The 25,000-nt window shown below is 36.7% G+C and overlaps 1 protein-coding gene across 2 annotated transcripts in view; it reads left to right on the forward strand.

Annotated features, from left to right (window-relative positions):
- The window catches only part of LOC106670253 (flocculation protein FLO11), a 58,475-nt gene that overhangs the window by 26,534 nt on the left and 6,941 nt on the right, over nt 1–25,000 (forward strand). For both annotated transcript variants that reach the window (XM_014400423.2, XM_014400424.2), the window contains 2 exons: nt 8,376–8,430; nt 24,766–24,846. In XM_014400423.2, the coding sequence (XP_014255909.1) occupies nt 24,816–24,846 (31 nt within the window). In that variant the 5' untranslated portion in view covers nt 8,376–8,430; nt 24,766–24,815. The remainder of the gene's footprint in view (nt 1–8,375; nt 8,431–24,765; nt 24,847–25,000) is intronic.

Consider the following 25,000-nt stretch of genomic DNA (forward strand, 5'->3'; position numbering starts at 1 on the left):
AAAGGATATCAACAAAGTGGTCGGTTTCCGAGGTGTAACAACGTCTTTGAAACGTAGAAAAAGTCGATTCACTCTGGAAATCGTACAACGAAAAAGTCGTTTTGCACGGTTTTCGGATAAGAGGCAGCTTTTTATTAGTAATTCGGGGATAAAAAGTCACCGAGGAAAACGGGTAAAAATGAACCAAGGACTTTCATCTAGGATCTCGATTCGATTCAGAAAAAAGTGAAAATCAATCACACCTGGAAAAAAGTCGCCGGATCGATCAGGATCAGGCTTTCTAAACCCGGCAAGATGGAAAATGGAATTATCATAAAAGACAATGCATTCTTTAAAAATGTTCAATAGCTTCCAGAAAAAGCCGTCAGAACACAATAAATATATTGGAGATTTTCCTTTTAAACAAATCTTTGAAGAATGTCTCATGGCAAAGAAATTCTTAAGGCAAACGTTCCGGTGAAAAATCAGTTGCAATATGCTGCAAAATACACAATTATAATCGCCAGAAAAAAAACGAGTGCTACGATGGATCAATGATGATACGAAAATCAACTTCTTAAGGTTCAGCTAATTTACAAGTTGTTTCTAAATCATCAAGATTTCTAGATCAAAATTACCTTGATGACCTTGCTCGGAGATTATGAGGAGTATAATCAGAGATCCTAGCAGCACTGAATATGGAACTGTGGAACAGACTGAAATGCAAAGGCATGTTAAAAAATAAATCTCCAGTAATCCCAGCTAGATGAAAAACCTCCATCTAATGGTCGGTCTCATAATTTGTATAACTTGTTATTGCGACCTATTAGCCAGTGAGGTAACAAAATCATCATTTCTCGTAGGCCCGGCGGTCAATCCAGCGAGAAGTGTTTACCGGAATATTCAGCCCAAATTATGTATGATTAATCAAACTGAAACCTTGAACTTGTTGACGTGCGACTAGAACCAGCAGCGAAATTTAGAAACGCTTATCTACTATCTATACACTATGCACAGCAGTTTATTCGCGAGTGTAAAATCATTTTCGTAAAAACACTTTCAGCATGATTCATATTATTATTATTTATTACCTGCAGTGACAATTTAATAAGTTGCTCATTAATCGCGAAGAGGTAACTTTTACGAAGGAAAGGAACTGAGTTGAAAACAATCAAATAATAGAAATAAGGAAACGGAAGAATTCGAGTTTAGTTTTTTTATTCATATGCCGTCTAAAGGTAATGGCTCCAAGGCGTTATACAAGCGGAAAGTTCTTAGTTCAACTAATTATTGTCATTATCAGTAACCTTTGTTAATTAATCCATTTAACACAAAATACGTTGTTGCGCTGTTCTGACACAATTGGGCATGTTAAGAGAATTTGGAATTCGTTTACTTGTGTGAATTTTAAGAATTTTTACAAATAAAAATGATGGGGAAAGAAATTAAATTGAAATAATTCCGTTCGTTTTTCGTTTTGGATCGAGGAGGGAGCGTTGTTGATTGGACGTTTGCTGTAACGCAGGCGACCTACATGGTGCCATCTGTGTCTCCCTCGATCTGAAGTGACCTCATTAGCCGAGTTTGCAACTGCAACAAAGAAAACACGAGCAACGAACGATTTGAAGGCTCTTGTGAGTTATTTCCAAGCACATCGTTCTTCAATCGACGGATGTCTGAAGACATTGAATAATCTTCAATGTATGACGTCAAAGAAAGTAGCTTTTATCTGGCTTTCTTGGAGCAGGGTCTATTGGGAGTTTAGATTAGACTTTTGCGCGGCTTCTGGGTTAACCACCATCCTTAACCATCTCTATTGTGGGCACGTCGTCTTTAATCGACGGTAAGCCTGAAATAATTGGTAAACTATATGTGACTATAATAAAAGTATCGTCTTCAATGTCGGAAGAATGTCATTAAACTTGAGTCCATCGACGTACGCCTGAAGTACAATCTTTAATGTATGACGTCAAAGAAAGTAGCTTTTCTGTGACTAAGTAGAAACTAGTTAGGCAATGTCTAGTCTAGTTACAAGACTATTGAGACGGCTATGTTATTTTCAGACCGACAATAATTTTAAGTTTTATCTGGCTTTCTTGCAGCAGAGTCTATTGGTAGTTTAGGTTAGATTTTCTTGACTGTCTTTTGCCTGACTTCTGGGTTGTTTTCACCACCAGATTACAAGTTTATTATTCGAACACTCTTCTGAGCTATTTCTAGACCCTTTTGTTCTTATCAGACCGAAGTCATTGAACAAACTTCAACGTATGACGACAATGGTCTAAAACGGTCATAAGAATATCATTACACTTGTGTCAAGTTATCATGCTAAGATCTTAGAGTGAAACTTGAAAGATCCTAAAAAACTTTCTCTCATTTTTTTGTTTAAGTTTCTATAATCTTGACAGCTTGAAAGCGCGACAGTAAGCTTTACTGGATTGAGCTTTTCTTTGTTAGTATGAACGTAATTAGGGTATGTCTGGTTTAGTTACAAACACTATTGAACTTGATATGTCAAGTTTATAGACCTATAATAATTTTAAGTTTTATCTGGCTTTCTTGCAGTGGGGTATGTATATTGGCAGTTTAGCTTAGACTTTTGACAGTCTTTTGCCTGGCTTCTGGGTTTTCACCAGTTTACAAGACTTTAATTGGAATACTTTTCTTAGTTATTTCCAGACTCTTCTATTCTGGGCACGTCGTCTTTAATCGACGATTAAGCCTGAAATAATTGATGAACTTCAATATATGACTACAATAAAAGTATGGTCTTCAATGTCGGAAGAATATCATTAAACTTATGTCAAGCGAGCTAAGGCCTAATGAAAGCCGAGTGAAACGTACAAAATGCCAAAAAACAATTTTCCGTCTTTTTAAAACGCGCCTCACTGACTGATTCTACCTTCTGCTTCGCGCTGACCTTTAAGAATTCCATCCTTTCTCATTGCCCAATGTGGCCACGCCCAACGCTCCGGCGATTAAAGGGTTCGAGTGGATTTCGGAATTATTCCATCCTGATCCATGCCGGGATTGATCTAAAACTTGTTCTGCTCATTCAGAAATGATACCAAGAAGGAAATATTAACAACAAATTATGACTAAAGAAACGTTTGCACTGCGTCAGTATGAGTTATGTAGAGCTACTATCACGCTTCATTTTCTCTTACTTTCTGTAGCCTTTAGAAGCGCATCAGTAAGCTTTACTGGATATATCTTTCTTTTGATCGTAAGTAAAAACCTAGTTAAGTATTTGCAACTTCAGATCTTCACTAATGAGTCGATGACTCATCTTCATTGAGCCGGTTATGTCAAGTTTATAGACTTACTCACTTACTTTATAGACTCTAGTCTGTAAAGTAATAGACCTGATGCAAGATAGGTTAGACATTCTTCATGAAGTCTTTGGCTTGACTTTTGGTTGTTTTCACCCCCGATAAGTCTTTTAATTTGGTCCATTATACAATTGCTCTTTTTTTTGGCAGCTTGAAATTTTACAGGGTCCTATCGGTCGCCCTCAATGTATAATATATTAGCGTCTTCAATACACGTTTCTTTTGAAGTCTATGATCTTACTTGAGATGATGCTTTGAGTTTGGCTATTTGATTTGGTAGCTACCTTCTTACTTATTAAGCCCAATATTGCATCCTTTTCGGTTCTTCTTGCTTAGCATCATGGTGGTAACGTATGATTTATCTTCTCCTTGTATAAAGAGAAATCGGGGTGATAGGTTAATAATATTTCCAGTACAGCTTTGGCGTACTCCATGACGCTTGATTATCAGTATTTAATTCGATTCATTCGCCAGTTACTCTTCTTTCATGGTAGTTCGTATCAGTGGCATAGGAATTTAATGAGTATCTCAGAAAGGACAAAAAGAAAATGAAGGAACAATAGAATTCACTCATTGGACACAGGCAATCCAAGAATAACCAATTTCGGAAGAAAAGAAATTACAGAATGTGTCAAGTGAAGCAGGAACAAACTGCGAATCCTAATGGGATTCTTAACAGGACACTGCAAGCTCTTAAAGAAGACTGAAATAATCCAAGACTGCACATGCAGATTCTGCAAAGAGGCAGGGGAGTCACCAACACATCTACTCACAATCTGCAGAGCTACACTTGCCCGCAGGAGGAAGTGTTTTGGGATGTATAATGTGACCATAGAAGAGCTTCAACCATGTGCTTTAGGCTGAGAACGGAAGATACAATAGCTCTTAAAGGGCGCAGTATACTACACCCCGAATATTACATCTACATGGTAGTTCGTAATTTTACAGAAGGACTGACCAGATCGGTGGCGCCGAGGAACACTCCATGTATTATTTGTCCTCTTCATTAGGCTCCTTCCTGTGTGCCTTTCGACAGTTTTTCTCTGCAAGCCGAAATTACGAACAATATTTTTGTTTTTGTTCACTAACAGAATCTAACTCGTTGGAAACGGCAATAAAAAATGTTACAAATTTTTGAAACGCCACTACACAAAGTGGTTTTCGTAATTCTGAGAGCAATTGTCGAAAGGACGTGGAGGCAGGCAGCATGTGACGATTATTACAATACTGTAACTTCTGTCATCGACCTTGTCGAGAGCCGACGTCGTCCCGAAATAGAAATTCGACCATGTCCTTTGCCTTTTAAATGAAATTGAACAATTCGATGGAGAGACATTGTTGCAGGCTTTATAAATCATAATGTAATATGTACATGTAAACATGTTCCTTTATTTTTTGTTCATATATGTTTAGAATAATTTAGTAAAGACTTTGAAGATGGATCGATCGATGTTGTTTTACGTAAAGATATTTTCATTTGTGATCCATAAAGAAAATTTAAGCAGATAATACAATATCGTACGGTTGGGTTTTTATCACCGGAAATGATTTATAGTCTCGTAAAAAGTCTATAAATTTTAAGTACGAGATTGTATAGTCCACAACAAATTCACCTGTGATCTAGGCCGAGCCCGTTCATTTCCTTGAAATATATTTTCATGACTTGGAGTAACTTTCCTAAATGGGTTTTTCGACACGTTCGCCCCCGTCTCCGCTTTTCAGCTGATTTTTCCATCGGCTTTCTCTCCGACGACAAAGAGATATTTGTGAAGTTCGATAGGTAAAGAGTTAACCAACTATTACAATCTCTTTGGTTAGGAACCGTCGTCGGCGTTAAGTAATTTTCAGAAGTTACGTAACCCTGTTTGAGCTTTGCTTGTTAGCGTTATTCAGCTTTCTCTACGGACCTGTGCACAAACGATACCACGATTTAATCCGGTTTCGATGCCGGTCCACATCACCAAAAAACCGTGAAACTTTAATCATCCGACCTTTTATCGGAAAAATGAAGTACAGTGGCAGGACTATACAAAAGACTGGACACTGCAATGCTTTTTCATCAGGATCGCAGATTACGTCAATCGAAACGGTTCCCTTGCGATAAGGTCCTAACTAACTTGCACGATATTTATTTTATCGACGCATTTAACTTGTATCATCATCATATTTCGAGCAACGTCTTACGATGAAAACCGCCACATTTATATAATAATATTGTAGCAATTGTTTCGACATTTTTTCATTTGTGAAGTTTTCCGCTATTAAACCTGTTAAAAAAAAATAATATTTTTGATCATTTGCAATTTTAGTATTTAAAACGAAATTTATAAATGTATTTTTTTCACATTTGTCTCAACCACTATTGCCTCCTCTCTTGAGCGTTGATCTTAAGAATAATGCTGTGCCGGGATATTCGCATGGTTAAGCTGGAGCGGTCCTTCCAACTATCTTATACTCAAATCATATCTAGATATGTTTCCAGTATAACATTCCAGGATTGAAGGGCCATGACAATCCCCATCTTCCCAGTTATGGCTGGTGTCCACCAAGGAATTAGTCTAGGATCTATCCTCTTCTCCATTTACACCCATGATATCCCTGCAACATCCAACCTAGTAGTCAACTTCGCCAATGAAACTGCAATCCTTTCCCTGCTCCTGCCAAATGAAAGGAAGGTCAATATCTAAATTTGTTTATCCCTCTTTACATGAACATCTCCTTTGTATCCTACAAAAATATTTAGGTTACCTTGGACCTATGTCTGGACTAGGAAAGTGACCTGGAAGCTTTCAGACTAAAAAGAATTTAACTAAACCGACGTTACCCTAAATTTCAGGGCATAGAATTAAAGTTAGTGGATTCCATCAAATTCCTTGGAATGACACTTGACAGGAAACTTGATTGGAAAGGTCATATTAATAACATATACAGGAAAGGCACTATATCAATGGTACAATGTAGGAGAATTGTCGGTAAAACATGGGGCATCAATCCATTCCAATCAACAGTAATGCCCCTTAAAAACTAACTGGCGCCTACTTCCCAATTATCCTATCAGAAGACAAAAAGGTAGGGGCCACGCGACTTCTTGTTGTTGTGCAAATAGTTCAAAATCAGCGAAAATATTAGAGCAGCATTAGTTGATGTTTCCCTCATGTAACAACCCATGTGCTGTAATAACAGACTTTGTTATAATTATATAACAATGTTAAACAAAAAGCGATACGGAAAATAATATTTCTGGATCAGTTGGAATTTCGGTATTTCAAACGGAATTTATCTTCGTTTTTTTTATTGTACAGCTGTGTCAGGAAATACGCTCCGCAGGGCACGACATGCATGAGACGTGTCAGCAGTTTGGATGGAATTGATGCCCTCAGTCTAATAAGCAGGACATTTCCCAGAAATCATTTATCTGCACATTAAACAGGCTGCCACATGGCCGGTTTATCGAAGAACATCAACTTTGAAATTGATTTTTTCGAAGGATCTATGTACGGACAGATAAATGTATATTGACGACAGTAGAACGCATCAGGAAATTTTTTCATCGGGTCATTTGGTCATTTCTGATCAATTTGATCTGCATATTTTAGCTTTTTTGTAACAGGTAACCAAAATGATCGGATACGACCAAATTGTAGTTTAACACACGTTGCGGTCAATGATGTGTGAAGCTCTGGTTTAATGTTGAGTTGTAATACAGATGATTGTCTTATGCAATGCATAATGTGCACGGTAAAAATTGCAGTGAACATACTTATTTCACTCGACAAGAAAATCTTACGGAAGTTGAAAGTTTTAGAAAAACCAGAGTCGTTATAAAAAAGAGTAATTTCGTCACTTCACACCGTACTTCTTAAGCGAATCCAATATTCTTGCTCCGTTTTACGTTGACTTTTCATTTTATGGTGATTTCTCATGAAAATCATCTCAACATGTACACGTCTTTTTTATAATTATGTTAATAAATTCAAAAACACTAAAAGATCACTTAAAATCATACATGCCCTAAAAATTAGACATGTGTTTGTATTTTTCCAGGCTTTTTCCATGTCGATAAACTGAGCCGAAAGATCTCCATGCTAGTTAGAGCGCAGCAAATTTAACTGCCGTCGATTTATCCTCGTTTGCTAATTGTGTATTTCAGTCTTTTCGTTCTGAAGAACCCGCGAATACGTGAAAATATAAAGTCGATAAATGATTGTTATAGTTTTTATTCACATTTATTTTATCCGATCATATGATTAATGACCTCGAAATAGCATTAACTCTGAGACCCTTGGACATGTTGACAAAAAAAGGAGCCAATATGAATTCTCAAGGCCCGAACCTTATTGTGGCCTAGCACCTTGTCACAAAAAAGGATACATCCAAAACTAAAAAATCTGATGGACCAATACCCCAGGCAAGATGCCCAGAAAAAGATTCATAGTAAGGCCATCCGCAAGACTTACAAAGGAATTACTGGAAGATAGCAGCAACAGAAGCAGGATCGAGGTTGGACTCCTAGCAGGGCACTGCAGCCTAAGAAGGCACATGCACCGGAAGGAGTACAGAAAAAAATCACTGATACTGCCAGGAAGAATCGGAACTGCAGAACACATACTATGTTTTCGTGTTTGTACGAGAGGAAAAACAGCAAACAAGATCATCCCCTAAGGAGCCATGGCCTATGGAGGTTGACTAACAATCTGAATCTGGCGAGTGTGTTATAAAAATAAAGGACCACAATATGTCTACTCAGGTCCAGGTTGAGAAGGCGTTGTGGCCGCCTCTTTTATCCCTATCCCTATCCTGAAACCCTTATGATAAATTATAAGTACGCGACAATTCGTATACTTACTTCGTTTTTTACTTTTTTTTAATAATTAAATTCCCACAAGTTCTCAGTGTCAGTAATTTCAGTGTACAAATCTTATTGAATCCATTTTTCAATGCACAATATCAAAATTTGAAGTGATGATTTACTAAGGATTGACTGAAACACTTATTGAGAAGTGTGTATGTCACGTATAATTGATTAAAATTAAGAAATTTATTGATTGATATTTCTGATTGCAGGTTCCTGCCGTTAAGCGCTTTCGAATAAATTAATTCGACGACTGCCAGCATTCAGGTGAGTTTATATTAGAGTAGATACTAGGTGTTGGTCTGCATCTGCATGTCGGTGAACTCATGCTGAACCGTTCACCTATTCCGTCTTCAGTCGTGGGTTTGTTGAACTGTTGAACGCGTTTCGGGCATTGCGCCATCTTCAGTGAGGAAGTTCCGCGTTTAAGTGCTTGTTCAGCATGAGCTTATATTATTTTAAAGTATTAGATGTATCGACCACTTTTTACTTGAAACATTATTAGAAGAAAAAACAAATTCAATTATCTGCCAAGCTTTCGACCTATTTTAAGGTCCTCATTGCCTTTCAGTCCTTGGCAGTGTTGGGACTGAGTCTGTGTTCAAAGAAATTTAAAACCAGTTATTATAAACTTAATCATTTCAATTTTAAGATGTCTTTAAGATTGTTGTGCCCTGATGATGACCTGGTCGAAGGTCGAAAGCTTGGCAGATAATTGAATTTGTTGTTTATTCTACTTGACCATAACGAGATTCAGATTCTTTGACACACATAAAAATATTGCAAACAGAAAATTTTGCCATTTATTATGGAAAACTTGAGTGCAATCAGGGCATGTATTAATTTGAAAACAAATTACTAACTTAGTAAAGTTTAAAGATCAAACTTCAATTTTATCGTCATTATATCATTTTCACGTCGTTGTCATCAGCCTGTGCGAAAAATAGAAAATAGAAAAAGTGAAATTGTAATCATCGATTGTTGAATTGGGTCAGTGATGCAATATTGCATTAAGAAAGCTTTCCTGGGATTTTTATCCCGGATTTTCAGGACATATCTATTGCAGAATGATTTTTTTTCCACATTGGTTTGGGTTTCAGCATTAAAACCACACCCTGAAACATTAAACATAAAACATTTCAGTAAAATGGACAATATACTTAGTAAAAGTAAAAATACAACATATGTTTTATAAATGTTTCCAGAATTTTTTAACATAAAAAACTATGTATTGTAATGTACATGAAACAGCATAACTTTAATGTATTGGGGGTTGGTCTGTGAATCAAAACATGTGTTGAAATTGATGGACAGTGTTCGTTTTACTGCGTGGTTTACAGTGCGTTTCGGTTTCACTCCATCGACTTTTTATGTGAAAAGTGAACATTGTATATTTTATTAATTTATTCAGCATAAAAAGCCAACGAATAGAAGAATGATTAATTAAAAGTCATTCTGAAATGCTTGTGAAACGGCCTTTTCGACTGGGACGAGCTTGCGAAATGGAAATTCACATGAAGGAAGCTTCTGAGCCTTTATTACAAAATATATTGTCATTGTCTCATTACATTAGCTATTTTTAGAAGGCGGCTCAATGACGTTTTGAAAGATTCGGGTTCTGACAAATTTTTGAATGGGGGCGACGGTCGTTTTCATATTTCTGGCTCAGTGTTGCGAGGAGGAAAGAAGGATTTAGGAGAGTTGGAAACGGATAAATTTGCAGCAATGAAACTGCTCTCAACCTTTATCTTTAAAGCGGAAAGACGTCTGTATGAAAAGGAGAAAGTAAATTAACAGCAAATTGTAAAATTGTAGAAATTTCCAATGATAGTAATTCCTTTTATGTATATCCTCACGGCGTCTATAGGATGTTGTCTCTGTAATTTGTAGGTTTACGACATTTCTTTCTGCTGTCTGCCTGTCGTTTTCGGCGTGGCATTAGGATAATAAGCAGGGGGAGGCTCACAAACCCAACTCTGAACATGCTGAAAAGTAAAAACGTGTATGACACCAAAATGATTATAGGCGGACCAAAAACGATCGGAAACGACTATTAGTTTCCGATGAAATTGATTCGAGTTAGCAAACGTAATGACAAAATGTTACCTTGTTACCGTCGCGAACAGATTTCATAAATTATAAACCATTTACCTCACGAAAAACGTGAAAATACAGTTAGTGAAAAGTATAAAATAATTTCCCAAATTCTTTCTACTTCGTTCTTTTTTTTATTAAATGTTTGTGCAAGCTAGCCCACCGCGGATATTATTAAATGAGAAATCTCCTTTATCAACGTTATCATCCCGGAACACTGCAGATATCATCATGACATCTTTTTCTGAATAATACCTCCGTCTGCAAGGTAGAGTTACGTATACTCTGAACATTTACCGCGATTGGAAAGTTGATAAATGTCGCAATTACATTTTTACAGCCTAGCTTGTATAAAAATGCTACTAAGCAAAACTTACAACTTAAAACTTTCTTAAATGTATGAGTCATTGATGGGATTTCGATAGTAGAATTGTTAATCGCCCATCAGGTAGTAAAAATAATTGTAATTTTCAGATGTATCCATTTCCTCGAGAAAGTTATTGAGAATGCGGAATTCGACGTACACAGCACCCTTCAAGAGCTATTTTACCCAAACCGTCTGTACCTAAATTTCAAGGGTATTATTTTCTCCAAAATTGCGCTGGTTCAAAAACTCCGCAGGAGAAAATTCGCTTTACACTCTGCTTGTAGATGTGCTGTGGTTTCTTCTGATTCTTTGCAGTCTATTAAAGAGTTCATTAGTCTGCCTTATCCTGTCAAGGTTAACCAAATAATAAATGCTGAGTTTCTTCTCGATTGTGATGCATTCTGTGATGCGCCTTCCTTCTGCAAGGTGACTTGAATTCTGTCGCCTTGGGGGGGGGGGCATCGCCTTAGTGGCATCAATGGGATGCACTAGGCGTAGTCTTCATAATCTCGCATGCTGTACGCTTCCTGCTTTCGTTAGGGATTGGATTAGAGATGTTACAGGGATGTTTAGTTTCGTTACGGATGTTACAAAAATGTCAATAATGGTGTATTTTCCTTTCTGAAGGGTTCGGATCTCGTGACTCCAAGACATCCCCTTGTTCGTTTCCCTCAATTATCGTCCTGGGATCCAGTGGAGGGATTCGCTTTTCTACATCTCCCAAGATGTTTAATTTTGGCTTTCAGCTGGTAAGACTGCAGACTTCTTATAGTGCATTAAATTAGAGGGCAATAAAGTTGTGAGCGATCAATGTTCAGCTGTGCCACTTCCGAGGGATCGTCCTCACCCGACTGAAGATTGGCCGTACGCGATTGACACATGGGCACCTGCTTTTGGGCCAAAGCCCGCGCAGGTTCCCCTTATGCAGAGAAAGGTTGCTCGATGTGTCCCACATAATAGAGGCGTGTCATACCTTGGCTCCATACAGAGAGCGTGTAGGCATGCCGCCGGACTTAAGAAGAGTTCTCGAACACGGTAGCGAGTTTCAGAGTCCCCTGTTCCGCTTTTTAGGGGAAATTGAGTTTTTTTTATTGTATATAGTAGTCTTACGTGTTGTTTTATCTGAGTGCATGTATTTATTAGCGTGAATGGCGAGGGGTGAGGGTGAAATATAACGTCGTCATCACCCCTCGAAGGATGAGAGCGTAAGCCAAGCGTCGATGGCGGAATATTTATAAAAGTACTCCATCGACCCCAATCTAGATTAGTTTAAGTATAGGGTCGGTGGAGGAATATCAAGTACTCCACCGACCAAACGGAATGAGTGTACTGTATGGATGTATTTATGTGTATGAATGTATTTCTTTGTATGAATGTAGTGTTTGAAAGTGTAAATAGAATATAGACATAGTTGGGGGCTGAAATGACCTAGATGTCGGAAGCCCCAATCAAAAAAATAAATAAATAAATAAATAAAAATAAAGTTGTTTAGCGCCTAACTGCAGGGAATAGCTACACTTCCACCAAAAGCAATGGTGAACAATATAAAGTGGTTGCTTGTGGAAGGGTACTACTCAGTAGAGGAATTTTTTACTGTAGATAGCTAATCATGTGAATAACTAAATATAACTTTTGACTAGAGATGTTGTACGTATAACCTACTGTTATAACTCATTTATATCATGTAACCATTCCCTAATACTGAAATGCCTCTATAATAAAAATGTTGATGTTAATTGGAACGGTCGGTCAACTAAACTGAACGAGTTAATTATTTCGGTGAGGAAATGAAAACCACCCGTATTTTAATTAATACTCCAGCCTCTCAAAGTGGGATTTGTGATCTTTATAATGATTATTCGGAAATCGTGAGATGCGGTCTGGTTGACGTAGGTTTCAGAAAAACATGTTCTTTATCGTGCCAACGTTTCGATCTTTATTGAGATCATCTTCAGGGCTCAAAGGGTTTGTTTTCTGCGTAATTGTGCCATTCTTGCGTGTCGTGTTGAATGATCTTTATAATTTTCGCCGCAGAGGCGGACGTTTTAAATAACGACCGATACATTTGACATTCCGCCAGGCTCGTCGTGTTTTCTTTGCAAAGTGGACTTTTCAGTCACGTCGATTCTGGGCTTCGAGGTATCGACACCATGAGCGGTAATTATAGATGGGCCCAAAACCGGGTATGTTTGCATGGGGTTAATCGCTTTTTTTTGAGGAATCTGACGATTCTCTCAAATGCTTCAACTTCCGCATGAACAATACCGTGTTTGGGTAGTTTGTTTTAGGACCGAGTACTCCCTGTGATTTCTCTATCCGAAGAGAACGTTGCCATGGCATACATGCGAGATCCTTTATTTTATGGATTTCGTGTGGTTTGGCGGTTTGGTCGGTTTTGTTTCTCCATTCTGTTGATTGCGCTGTTACGCCATAGGTGCTCTGCAAGCCGTTAAAGCACAATTATCAATTGTAGATCTTTAAATTATTACCTATTTCAAAGCAAAATATATAAATTTAACTTTTGTGGTTGTACTATTCGGTCTAATGTCCTAACCTTTCGTCTCAATTCACTACTGCAATCGTTGCTTTTCTTTAGACTCGTTGTCAGACCCAGCATTAATAATGTAACACTATTGCTTAATGTTCAAAGAAAGGTGAAGCCATTTAGTAAACACTTAATTATATCAATTTTGTTGTTTTGCCCTGATAATGATCCTAAAATAGATCGAAAGCTTGGCAAGTAACAAGTGATTTGTTCTTCATCCGAACCAAATCATACCAAGATTCAGATTATTCGTGAGTCAAAAAAAAAGTGGTCGATATATTTAACTCTTTAAACAGATCCCTAAGAAGTTGCAAAAACTTAAGGCCCTTCCAGTAAAGGAAGCCAAAAATCGGATTAATTTTTAAAACCATTTAAATCCCTTCAATGCGAATTTTCATAACAAAAATTACATTTTTTGCTGGATTTTTGTTTCCGATATCTGTGTTTTCACTTTTAAAAAATCCATATTTTCCAAATTCAGCGTCATTAAAACCGTTCGAAAGCGTAATTACTCTTCAGTCTTTGTCGACAAAGTTTTGATTTTAAGACATTGTAAATGAGAAAAATAAGGCTGAAATCAACAAAAACCCCTCAACAGGTTCTTCTTTTGAAAATACCAAAAATGGTGAAAAGTTTCAAACGACTCCAGCGATCCATGAGAAACTGCTCACATGTTTAGAATCCTACAAACTACATGTAATGAGACAAACATGAAATAAATTAGAATTGGAGATATAAAATAGTATCGAAAAATGGTATAATAATGGTTGTTGTCTGGGTACCCTGATACATAGGTCTGGAGAGAAACGAAAAGGCGGACGAGGCGGCTCTAGCCTGGACGTACCAACCTCCTTACTTGACCCCATGAGGCTAAAATACAGAAAAAACACGATTAAAAGAAAATGCCAGCGTCAGCGGGCCAGATATGCCGAGAAGCAATTGCCATATCAAGAGCCCTGTCATTGGAATCAGGAAGACCAGACTCCTTCTTCTACGAGTCATCTTCACCTGATTAAAACTAAGCCATGCGAGACACACGGACATTTATTTTTGAAGAATGGTTGCTCGATGTGTCTTACCGAATTGAATGGTGCAATTACTTGGCTCCGTATAGAGAGCGCGTAGGAATGCCACCCGATATGAGAAATGTTTTTGAAAACGGCAGGAAAGTCTGGGTTCCCTGATCTGATCCGAGAAGAAACAGGACTGTTGTGTATACAGTACTTCATGGACATCTCCTCTTAGGTTTCTTAGTATCTATTCACAATGAATGTATTTATTAGCATGAATCGGATCGTTGAGGAGTTGATAGCGAAATATTGACCCTCAAATTAGACTAGTAGTACAATTATAGTATAATGTGTTCGAGGAATATCAAGTACTCCACCACCCTAATGGAGTGTATGCACATGATCTAAGAATGGTTGTTTTATATAGTATATAGTTTCGTGCCCCTGGCGTGTGTGGAGATTGAATGTATTTATTGGCGTGAATGTGTGGTGTAGTGGAATATTGAGTACCTCATCGACTTTCAATTAGATTAGTTATACAGTAAGTGGGGGATGGAGTATCCATCACTCCACTACCCTAATTAACTGAATGGTTCGGAATAAGTAAAAATGTATCTAAGGATGGGTGAAAGTGTGAATGGAATTTGGAACTGATTGCGCTAGGGGCTGAAATGATCTAGCTGTTGCCCCCTGGAGCCCAACTTCGGTCTCTGAACGGAGAAGACAGATCTGACTCCGGACTGTCAACACCCAGTGTGGTTGATTCTCGAGGCCTTATTGTAAATTACAAAAGCTAGAATTGCTGGTGGACTACGAGATCAATTAAAAAATAAATAGTGTTTAAATTATATTTCTCGGCTCCTAGGGCCCATTGACACGAACACTGGAATACGTATTGGTATGATCTTTCGACCTAGTATATACCATCAAATGAAGGTTTCATTAAATCCGTTGGTTCTACGTCCTAGTCAGTAAATTTCTATGAGTGTTGCAGGAGAATTGATCAATTTTACAAACCGTAATCATTATTGGGTTGTTAATTATTTCAGTGTCGGTTTTATTTATTTTCTTATTACTAGTACTTTTTCCTTTCTATTACGCTTTCTATTCAACAACTCAGCTTCTCTTCTTACCTGATGACGACGCCCAAATCACCATCCCACGCGTGTTTCAGGTCGGAAACCGTGCATTAAAAATTCTTAATTGGTGAAAATTTATCTTCCAGCTTAAACGGAGCGTCATGGACGTGTTGAAAAGACCAGTTATTTGTCACAGTGAAAGGTTTAAGAAAGACAATTAGGTTAATTGCGAGTGAACGCAAAAACTTCTCATCATCACCCCAAGCGTTCACTTTAAGATAATTCAATTATTTTTATTTACAGAATAATCTCTCGAAACAAAAAACAAAGCTTGTGTTGTTCACATCGGATTTTCATCTAAGAGGCGTGTAAAACAATCGATTACAGTCTTTTTAACAACTTTTCTATAAAATGTGTTGTTTCTTAATACCATAGTTGGCTATGGCCTTGGGGGAAAATGTTGCGACACCATACCGTTTGCTGTTTTCCCACCTAATTTGGAAAATGCAGACATAGATAATAGAGAAAAAACTTAATCGCAATGCTACATAGCATATTATAAAGTACTTTGTTAAAGTTATTCGATCGTTACTGATCATTTTTTACTCTGCCTCGGACCCTTTCGTCACCAGACCAACCCGACCAACGACGACTTAACAAGCTAATATGCATCGGACGCTGCCAAGGAAAGCTATCAAAGTTTATCAATATCAAAAAATTTCTAAAACCCAAATATTTTTACGACTAATGCTCATTTAATTACGACAAAAATTAGATTTTGAAAAAAGCTTCATTAACCTGATTATGTCGATTTATTAAGAATCCCCTTAAGCCTATTTATAATGAATATGTTGTTGGAAAAGTGGAGTCTGTTGACAAGTGCGAATAATTAACTCAATAAATACCCTCACTTTTCCAATCGTTACTTGTGATGAGATTAAAAAATATTATTTTTGGTATATTAATTTCATTGCTGGATATCATAAAAGCAAAAACAGATACAGAATATTCTAATCCGGTATGATTTAAAAAGATAAATCAACGAAATACTGTTTTTTTCCATAATTTAACATACATTCTGTAAGCAAAGTCGGTCAAAAAATGGTCAAAACTTGGATCTGACCTCATTTCGTGATTCTAGCTCTGTAAAATCATTAGATACCCACTTTCGCGGAAATCGGCGCAAATTCATTTTTTGACTGATAATTTCGACGACCTTCTTGCCTGACTGACATTGCTTGTGCAAGTTCTAACTTTATTTTTATCAAAAGCTAGTGGATCGATTTTCATGGCTGATAATTCGTTTTAAAGAAACTGTCAAGTGCATTTTATATCTGTATGAAACCTTAAATTCGGACTATTATTTCCATTTAAAATAAAATATCTCATTTCTGACAAATAATTTTGCTATTTTGTGTATTTTCTTAAAGAAATATTAAATATATATTTTATCGGTTGGTACATGGTTAAAAAGCTATGTTCGTCCTCTTTCAAATGGTTTATTTTGACGTTAAAATCCTTTTAGCCGTTTTTGAATTATAGTCGTTTCAAACGAAATTTTAGGAGTCGAAAATTGATCAATTTAAATTCAAACAAAAATTTATATTTAGGGGACTCTAGAGGTGCTAAAAGGAAATTTCGAATTAGTTTCACGAAAAAAATATGACCTAGTTTATTTGAAAAATATTTGGTTTTTACTGTAGAAATTTTTTTGACTATTGATAAACTTTGATAACTTTTACTCTATTTTTATTGCAATCTACATAAACAAATGCTGTAAAATGATTTATTCGCGTGGTTGATTTCAGCAAATAGCAAGGTGAAATAAACATATTAAAATACGGAAAATTCAACTTTCGATATTTTTAGAGAACTGAATAAACAACTAAAAACTAGACTTCATAACGAAAACAATAAAAAAATACTTACCAAAATCGGACCAAAATAAAGGGAGTTAAGAGGTTAGTCATTTTCTGTGGGACACCCTGTATAAAATAAATTGACTGATATATAATATAATTCACCTTGAAATACGTGAACAACGAAGGCAGAAAAATTAATTTACTTAAACTATTTTGTAGGTACAATATTTTATTACATATTTGTCGAATTATTTTTTATATAAATTTTAAATTACAAAAATTGAAGTACTTAGTAAATTTGCTTAGTAATAAGAGTCAATCGACAAAATCAATAACCAAATAAATTTTACATGTTTCCAACTGGCGAAGTTCGTAATTGTAAGAAGTTCCGTGAAGTTATTTCATCTACCGCCATGTAATAAAGTAAAGGAATTTTATCACACAAACGGATTGTCCACAGTGATAACTAATTGTAATACATGTCGTTATATAAGCGATATGAAAATAGCTTTTTAACTCCGTTCACTTGAAAATCTCTTCCGTCCCAAAATTTCCGTATTCGTTTTAAAAATCGTAACAGGCACAAAAGCGGAATCAAGGGCCTCAGATTGGCATTTTCTCTTTTCCGACACAATTGATATTTCCGTGCTGTTGTGACCCTTGTTCCTATGACAGCGGCCGCAATGGAATGAATATTTCACAAGTTGCTAAATAAAATCGATCTTTCTAATGCAAAGTGGTGTATTTAGTGAAAAAATAAATCAAATCTCACAATAAACCAACACCCCTGAGAAAAAATAATTGTCAGCTGATAAAACCAGCTCAACGGGTATATTATTGATCCCTGGTGATTATAAACTGAATGTGGACGGATCTGAGACGTTAGTTGATCGAATTTTGTTTGTATTTTAGGCAAATGCAAACCTTTATTATTATACCGTTTCGCAAGAGTCTGACCCTCAATTATGAATATAACATATTGATTTTTATGTAACACTTTCAGCTTTTGACAAGGTCTGGCATGAAGGACTCATTAATAAACTAAAAGGGATGCCACCAAAGCTGTATGTAGATATTATCAGTTCCAACCTAACTGACAGACTATTTTGAGTCAAACAAGAAGATCAATATTCAAAATTAAAAACAATGATTATTCGGAGGTCGTGAGATGCGGTTTGGTGTGAGGTAATCATTGACTAACGGTCACTAAACACTTCACATTAAAAACAATAAATGCAGGAGTGCCACAAGGTAGCATATTGGGTACACTTCTTTACTTGTTATACACCAGTGATTTTCCGAAAATAGATGGAGTAAAAATTGCAACGTTAGTCGGTCTATCAACCATTCAACCAAAATCCGTCAATATGCTTGTAATAAGACAAAAGAATGGACAAGGAAAAGGAAAATCAAGCTCAATTAGCTTAAATCAGTGCATGTAAACTTTAAAAACAAAAAATTGGACCATGTTCCGTCGCTCAAAGCGATACAGCTAAATATCTGGGAATAACCTTAGATGAGATGGAAAGTTCACGTGAAGAAAAAATGGACGAAAGCAGGTTTAAGATATAGACAACTAACTATACTGGTTGCTTGAATGTAGCTCTAACCTTACCATACAAAATAAAATATTACTATACAAACAAGTCATAAAGCCTATGTGGACATATGGTATTCAACTATGAGGTTTATACCAAACACAGCAATATCAAAATCCTACAAACACTCCAAAATAAAATCTTACGTAACATGGTCAATGCACCTTGGTACGTAAGGAATAAGGACTTACGTCTTAAGGTCTTTGAGGTCACTGCGGAAATACAAAGATTTGCCGCCAAACACCAGTCTCGCCTCAGCCAGCACGAGAATGTGGAAGTGACCAAACTCCTACATAACCGAAACTTCGTCAGAAGGTTAAAAAAGAACAAAGCCATTTGAACTAGTGTAATTAAAAATTAGTGATTAGTGTAAATATTATTGTACCAATCGGTTTATAAGAATGAAAACTTTTTTTATTCTATGAATATTATTATAAAATTAACGGTATGTCTAATAAGACCAGTTTTAATAAATAAATAACATTTTTTTTAAATGTTACGCTTTCCATCAATTTTTATTTGATGGTACTACAACTTGAAGTGATACAGACAATTGCCTTGTTTCAAGACAACTAGAATCGACTATCATAATGTGATAATTAGTTGTACATGCAAATGTTTTGTGTTCGACCGATCTCATCATCGCGTAAACCGTGGTGTAAGTCTATAGAAACAGACTTTGCAGCATTAGGGTCAAAAGCATTTATCGCTCGTTGGAGCTTATGAGGCGTTCGAAACTCCAAACATATAAAAACGTCTTGAAATAGGTCAGGACGTATTATATGACGATTGTTTTGCCAACCCAATCGTGTTTAAACAGAATTTCATTGTCTCACCCCAAACCTCTACAACGTTTCCAAGCTGACCACTTTTACTCAAAGAATTGTAGTGAAACTTATTTCCAGTTGTACGGGTAGGACCTAAGGATCTCATAAAATCGCCCACTTTGCCGACGATAACAATAAACAATAAACTGGACAAGATGCTCAACTCTCCCCCCAAGACTCTGATGCCAGTGAATGATACCAATAATAGTACATGTCAATGCAAGGAAGATTCAGATCGTCCAACTTTATCTACCGCCGCAAGGTGTCCAATTCACGAGTTACGACTTCTGTCAGATAGTTATACTTTATCTGGATCGCAATTTCATATGGACTGACCCGGAATTGAAACGTCTTCCCGTTGGTAAAACAAGTATTGCTGCTCTACGTGGCCAGCATACAATGCGCAAAAAAAGGTGCAGTATGTACAAAATAGTATCGATGTACAGTGCCTAGTGGTACATTCTTCCTCGCTAGATTGAACAAAGAATAATTCAAGATACATTTGGCAAAATATCAGTAAATCCATAGTCCAACAAGACATTATGATCTGGTTATCGTTCATCTTATCAAATTATAGCTTTGTAAAGCGTTTAACACCCATCCATACTTAAAATAAATTATTATCACCGACATCATTAATTGATTGAGCATGGTTTCAGTTTTTTGACACTTTTGACCAAATTAAGTTCTCATGTACCTAGTAGTGGTTCGGTTTATACGTTGACGAGCTGCCAGGTGGTCACCAGAGCGAGAGCAGCAGCTCAAACATCTTTAGCTCAAATATGGTGCTGAGTTGATAAACTAAACTACACAGATTAGGTACGCAAAATAAATTCACCATTTGCTCGTCGTAGAGGGCGACGAGAGCGGATGCAAGGAAAATCGTTTAAAGGCCCTGAGCCCTTCTGTGGCACAAGAAATATGTGCTACACTATCAATGAACCTTAGACAAGACAGGGCCAAAATGAAAAAACGGTGGAATTCACTCACTGGGAACAAACAATCCAAAAACCTTCTGGATAATTTCGGAGGGAAAGAAGCGACAGAATACATCAAAGGAAGCAGGAAAAACGTAGAAACCTTAACAGTAATCTTAACAGGACCCTGTGGACTGATTGGACATTAGAAGATATTAATAATAATACAACACCGCACATGTAAATTCTGCAAGGAAGCAGATGAGACACCAACACATCTATTATGATGAGCCCGCAGGTGAATGTACGACATAACCGTATAAGAAAAATCCAGCCACAGAAGCGAGGCCTACTAATCAAATTTCTTGATGAACCGGTGTGCTGTAGGTATAATAGCTTCCAAAGGGTGCATTATATTATTTACCCCGAATATTACATCTACATCTATCAAATTCTATTTTCTCTATTATAATGTATCGGCTAGTTAATCTATTATAGTATGTTGTTTTCCTTATATTTATTAATTTTTTGTCCATTCGCTAGAGGTGTTTCTAATATGTACATTATGTGAGGGTTGAGCGACGGGTTGTTTTATTTTTTCACAAATTCTTTATACATTTTGTTGTCATCATCTTTGATCAAATAAAGTTTCCATATGCAATGTAGTGGTACGGTTTAAAGGCTGACGAACGGCTACGTTCATCATCAGGCCTCTGCGCCTCTTTCTTCATTTTTTTGGCATCTGTTAAATCCAATACAGTCGTTTTGTTATTCCTGTTTTAGGTCACCCTTTCCATTGCTTTAACGTTTCCCTGGTGTACTAGCCTCTCGTCGACACCCCAGTTTAATTAGTAAAAACAAAACTGAGATTTTGATATACATAATGCAATATACATAATTTTTAAAAAGATATGAAGCTCAATTTTGAGGTAGGACAACTATAGCAATGGGACTGATGTGGCCAAACGATTTACAACACCGCCTAGCATACAAACAATGTAATAGGGCAGGCAGGAGTCGGCCCGGGTGAAAGTCGACGGCATACTTCCTGCAACTACAAAAAAAGAAAAACCGTGCAGAGTGGAAGACGCTTTTCAAACCTAAGATTGAATAGGTCAGCCGGCAGTACGTCCGTTCAGCCCCCACCCGGTCTCACATCTCTCCTGGACAGGATACGACGTTGCACAGATTCTAAATTGGCCCTTATTATCGACTTCACTGTCCTGTCGGCTTTCAAGGAGAACCTGTCCTGAATTCGTGGAGTGGGAAGCTATTTATTCTAGTCGGGCCAATTTTATTTCTACCAGGATGTCGATTGAAGCGAACACATTTCTATTGTCTACTAAAAACAATTAAACCAGTTCCAAAAAATTATCAAAACCGAATTTTATTTTATGAATGTGAGTCAGCAAAGCTTTATTGGACAATAAAATTGTACGTTTGCCATTATTTACAAAAGCTAAATTCCGTAGATCCAATAGTTCGACTAGCGTAGAATTTCGGTATCGGTAGAGGAACCTGGAGTTGGATGGAGCTATTCTAGCTATGGCTAGCCTTCCTATTTTGATCTGTCAGACGCGTGTCGTACTTTCGCCGTCATCAGTGGTGGGTTAAATTATGGGATTTTTTCCCTTTTGAATTGGAGATAATTCTCTAGTTGAGTCGTTCTTCACCACTTTGACCTGCATACTCATGCTTTTTGGTTTCTGTCAGACTTTTTCGGCTTCTTGCATACAGCCTACTCGGCTCTGGTTTTTCACCACTCAAATTCATGCAGACTTTTGAGTTTCCGATTGTATTTCAGTCAGTAAGTCTATCTAGAATATGTTTGGATGAGCTGCACTGAAATCGCTGTGGAAGTCATCCATTAGTGGTCAAAGAAGGCTAAGATTTAGGCTAAGCCCAAATTTCAGGAGAAAAACTGCTTTTTGTCTACGTTATCGTTTATCGTCTTGATAGCCATTAAATCGTCTGTGAAAAGTCGAAGACGTCAAGTACGTGGTAAGTAAGGGAATCCAGGACTGTCATGCCGTTGGAGCCGAGTTGCACAGATCTTCAGTCGTGGGCTGGGCCTCGGTAATTTCTGTTTAGTCGGTCCATTTTATATGTTTTAGGTTTATAAGAAAGTAAACGCCGATAGAAATTTCTCAATTTAACACAATTGTGCTGCATGGCCGGTGAAGTTGGCGAGAAGCCGAAGAAGCCTTGCTGGCAGACCAAAATGATCGAAAAAATCTCAATTTCTATGTAGTATCCCCACATTCACATTGTCTTTTATGTTTGTGTTTTTATCTGGTTTCCTTGATTGGATTCCATCGTAAAAAAGGTCACGAGTCTTTGCTTGTCAGTTGACTAATGTCCCTTTGATCAAGGTCCTTGGGTTTTGCTGCTATGTTGGCTTTCTCGCTCAGACAGATGTTTTTTATGAGTTTTGTCTTTTTGTTGAAGTCGATTTTTTCCAGAACTTTTTTTTTTAACTTTTCGTTATTTCTGAACCATCAATCCTTGGGATGTGACCAGGTTTCTTGCATACAAAGCATGTTTGTTCTGTCCTTTTCCTAACCGTCTTGTATACGTTTACCGGTGGGGCCTTTCTGCTACGCTTTTCGAATGACAACCTCAATTATGCGAAATTCAGTTATCGGTGTACAAGTAGACGTGTTTAATACATATCTGGTAAACCTTCGACGATATACTTATGGTCGGTAATTTCGGTCAGATATTTCTTTGACGAATTCGTTTAATTCTCCCTTCAAGCATTAAGCCCACGTTAAATATCGTCGATACTTTCCTCACTTTTCATATTCGTCTTTGTGAGTCTATTCCTTTTTCTTTAGCACCAGAGTACTTTCCTTGTACTTTCTTCCACAACGTTCTTTAATTTACTTGGTCAGATGTCAAGCCTAGGATGAGAAAATTCTTATCCACACATCGTGCCGTCTTCATTCATTAACTCAAGGCCATTAACTGGGGATCTTGAGGATTACGTCCTCAAACGGCCCATCATGTCCAAAAGAGCTTCCATCTTAACTACCCACGAGGAGTAATTTTGCCCCGTTAAGGGTTCAGTTTTAAAATTCGTGAATTCCATTTCTTCTCTCGCCACGGATTCCTGTTTTCTTTGTCTCGTCCCGTTACGAACGAAGAACAAACGATAATTGACCGAGCGACAATTCGACGACCATGTGACAACCCGAACGTTCGACAACCACGCTCTGTTTGGTGTCTTTTCGGTTACACGACCGGACAGTTTAAAATATTAAAGATATTTTTATTACTATTTTTACTCTATGTTGTGAAATAAGGCCATTTTAAATTAAAGTAATATTTAGTCTCCATTAAACTTGACGATAATGGACTTTAGCACTAGAAGTTGAACTGTAGCAACAGTTTTCATGTGTTTTGAATTGCAGTGACGGTTATGTATGAATAAGTTATGTATAAAAGGCTGTTGATTTTTCCGTCATAAAGGTATTCTGCATGATATGCGAAATTGCGTTAACGAACACGAAATTACTCTAGTGTAATGAATCACACAACAATATATTATATGCAATATGCAATAGAAAAGAATGTCGAGTAACCCTAAGAAAAGGAACATGGCTTTGATACTTCACATATTCATGGATAAAACAATACACAACTATAAATTACTATGCTGATGAACAACATGCCTACAAGCAACATTACAGACTGGAAAACATTTTTAGAAGAAGTATGTTCGCGTATCCTCTTCTTCAAAACTTCCGAAAAATTGGTATTGTTATGATATATCCAATCGTAATTATTTTCATTTTCTTTTTTGTAGTTTTTAATTTATTAGGTTTCGTGTTCCGCTTGACAAATTAAATTCTTTTCAATTAATTAAGGTTTTGGTTGAGATAAAAAAGACAGTGTCACAAGCGGGGGGTTCGAATCCCGCTTGACACTGACTTTTTATCTCAACCAAAACCTTAATTAATTGAAAATAATTTTTTTAATTTTGAAAATATCGAATTTTAAGACATTTTCATTTTAAGCTGTGTGGTCGGATAACAGAAATGGCCCTTTATTTCTTGGGAGTCAGGGGTGACTAAGAAACGAACGGACGTTAAATAATTATTTATTAACATAGTTTATTAATTAGTTTATTAACAAAAAGTTATACAAGATTTACACATGTTCAACTGAAGCAAAAGTCTAAACTGGTGGGAAAACAGTTAAAAAGAATTCGAAACAAAAATGAAATAATAAAACAATTTTTTTTTTCAAAAATTGTAATAAAATTTATATTTTAATTTAATTGTTTATTTCCTTTTTCCAGGCTGCTATCATGCTGGAAGCACGTAAAAGGGCGGGTGAAGTCAACTTTAGATGAAGTGCATATTTTCAGAGCACCTTTATTGTAAGTATTCTACACAAAAAATTAAATTACGATGTCGTTTCTTTGTGTTTTTTATTTTTATTTTTTTATATTTTATTTTTATTATCGGAACCAACAAAAAATTATCTTGACTATAATAAAACTATAATAGACCTAATAAGCATAAAGAAGCTGT

The sequence above is a fragment of the Cimex lectularius genome, unplaced genomic scaffold (genome assembly GCF_000648675.2).
Source record: "Cimex lectularius strain Harlan isolate CLEC.00 unplaced genomic scaffold, Clec_2.1 scaffold327, whole genome shotgun sequence".
NCBI lineage: Eukaryota > Metazoa > Arthropoda > Insecta > Hemiptera > Cimicidae > Cimex > Cimex lectularius.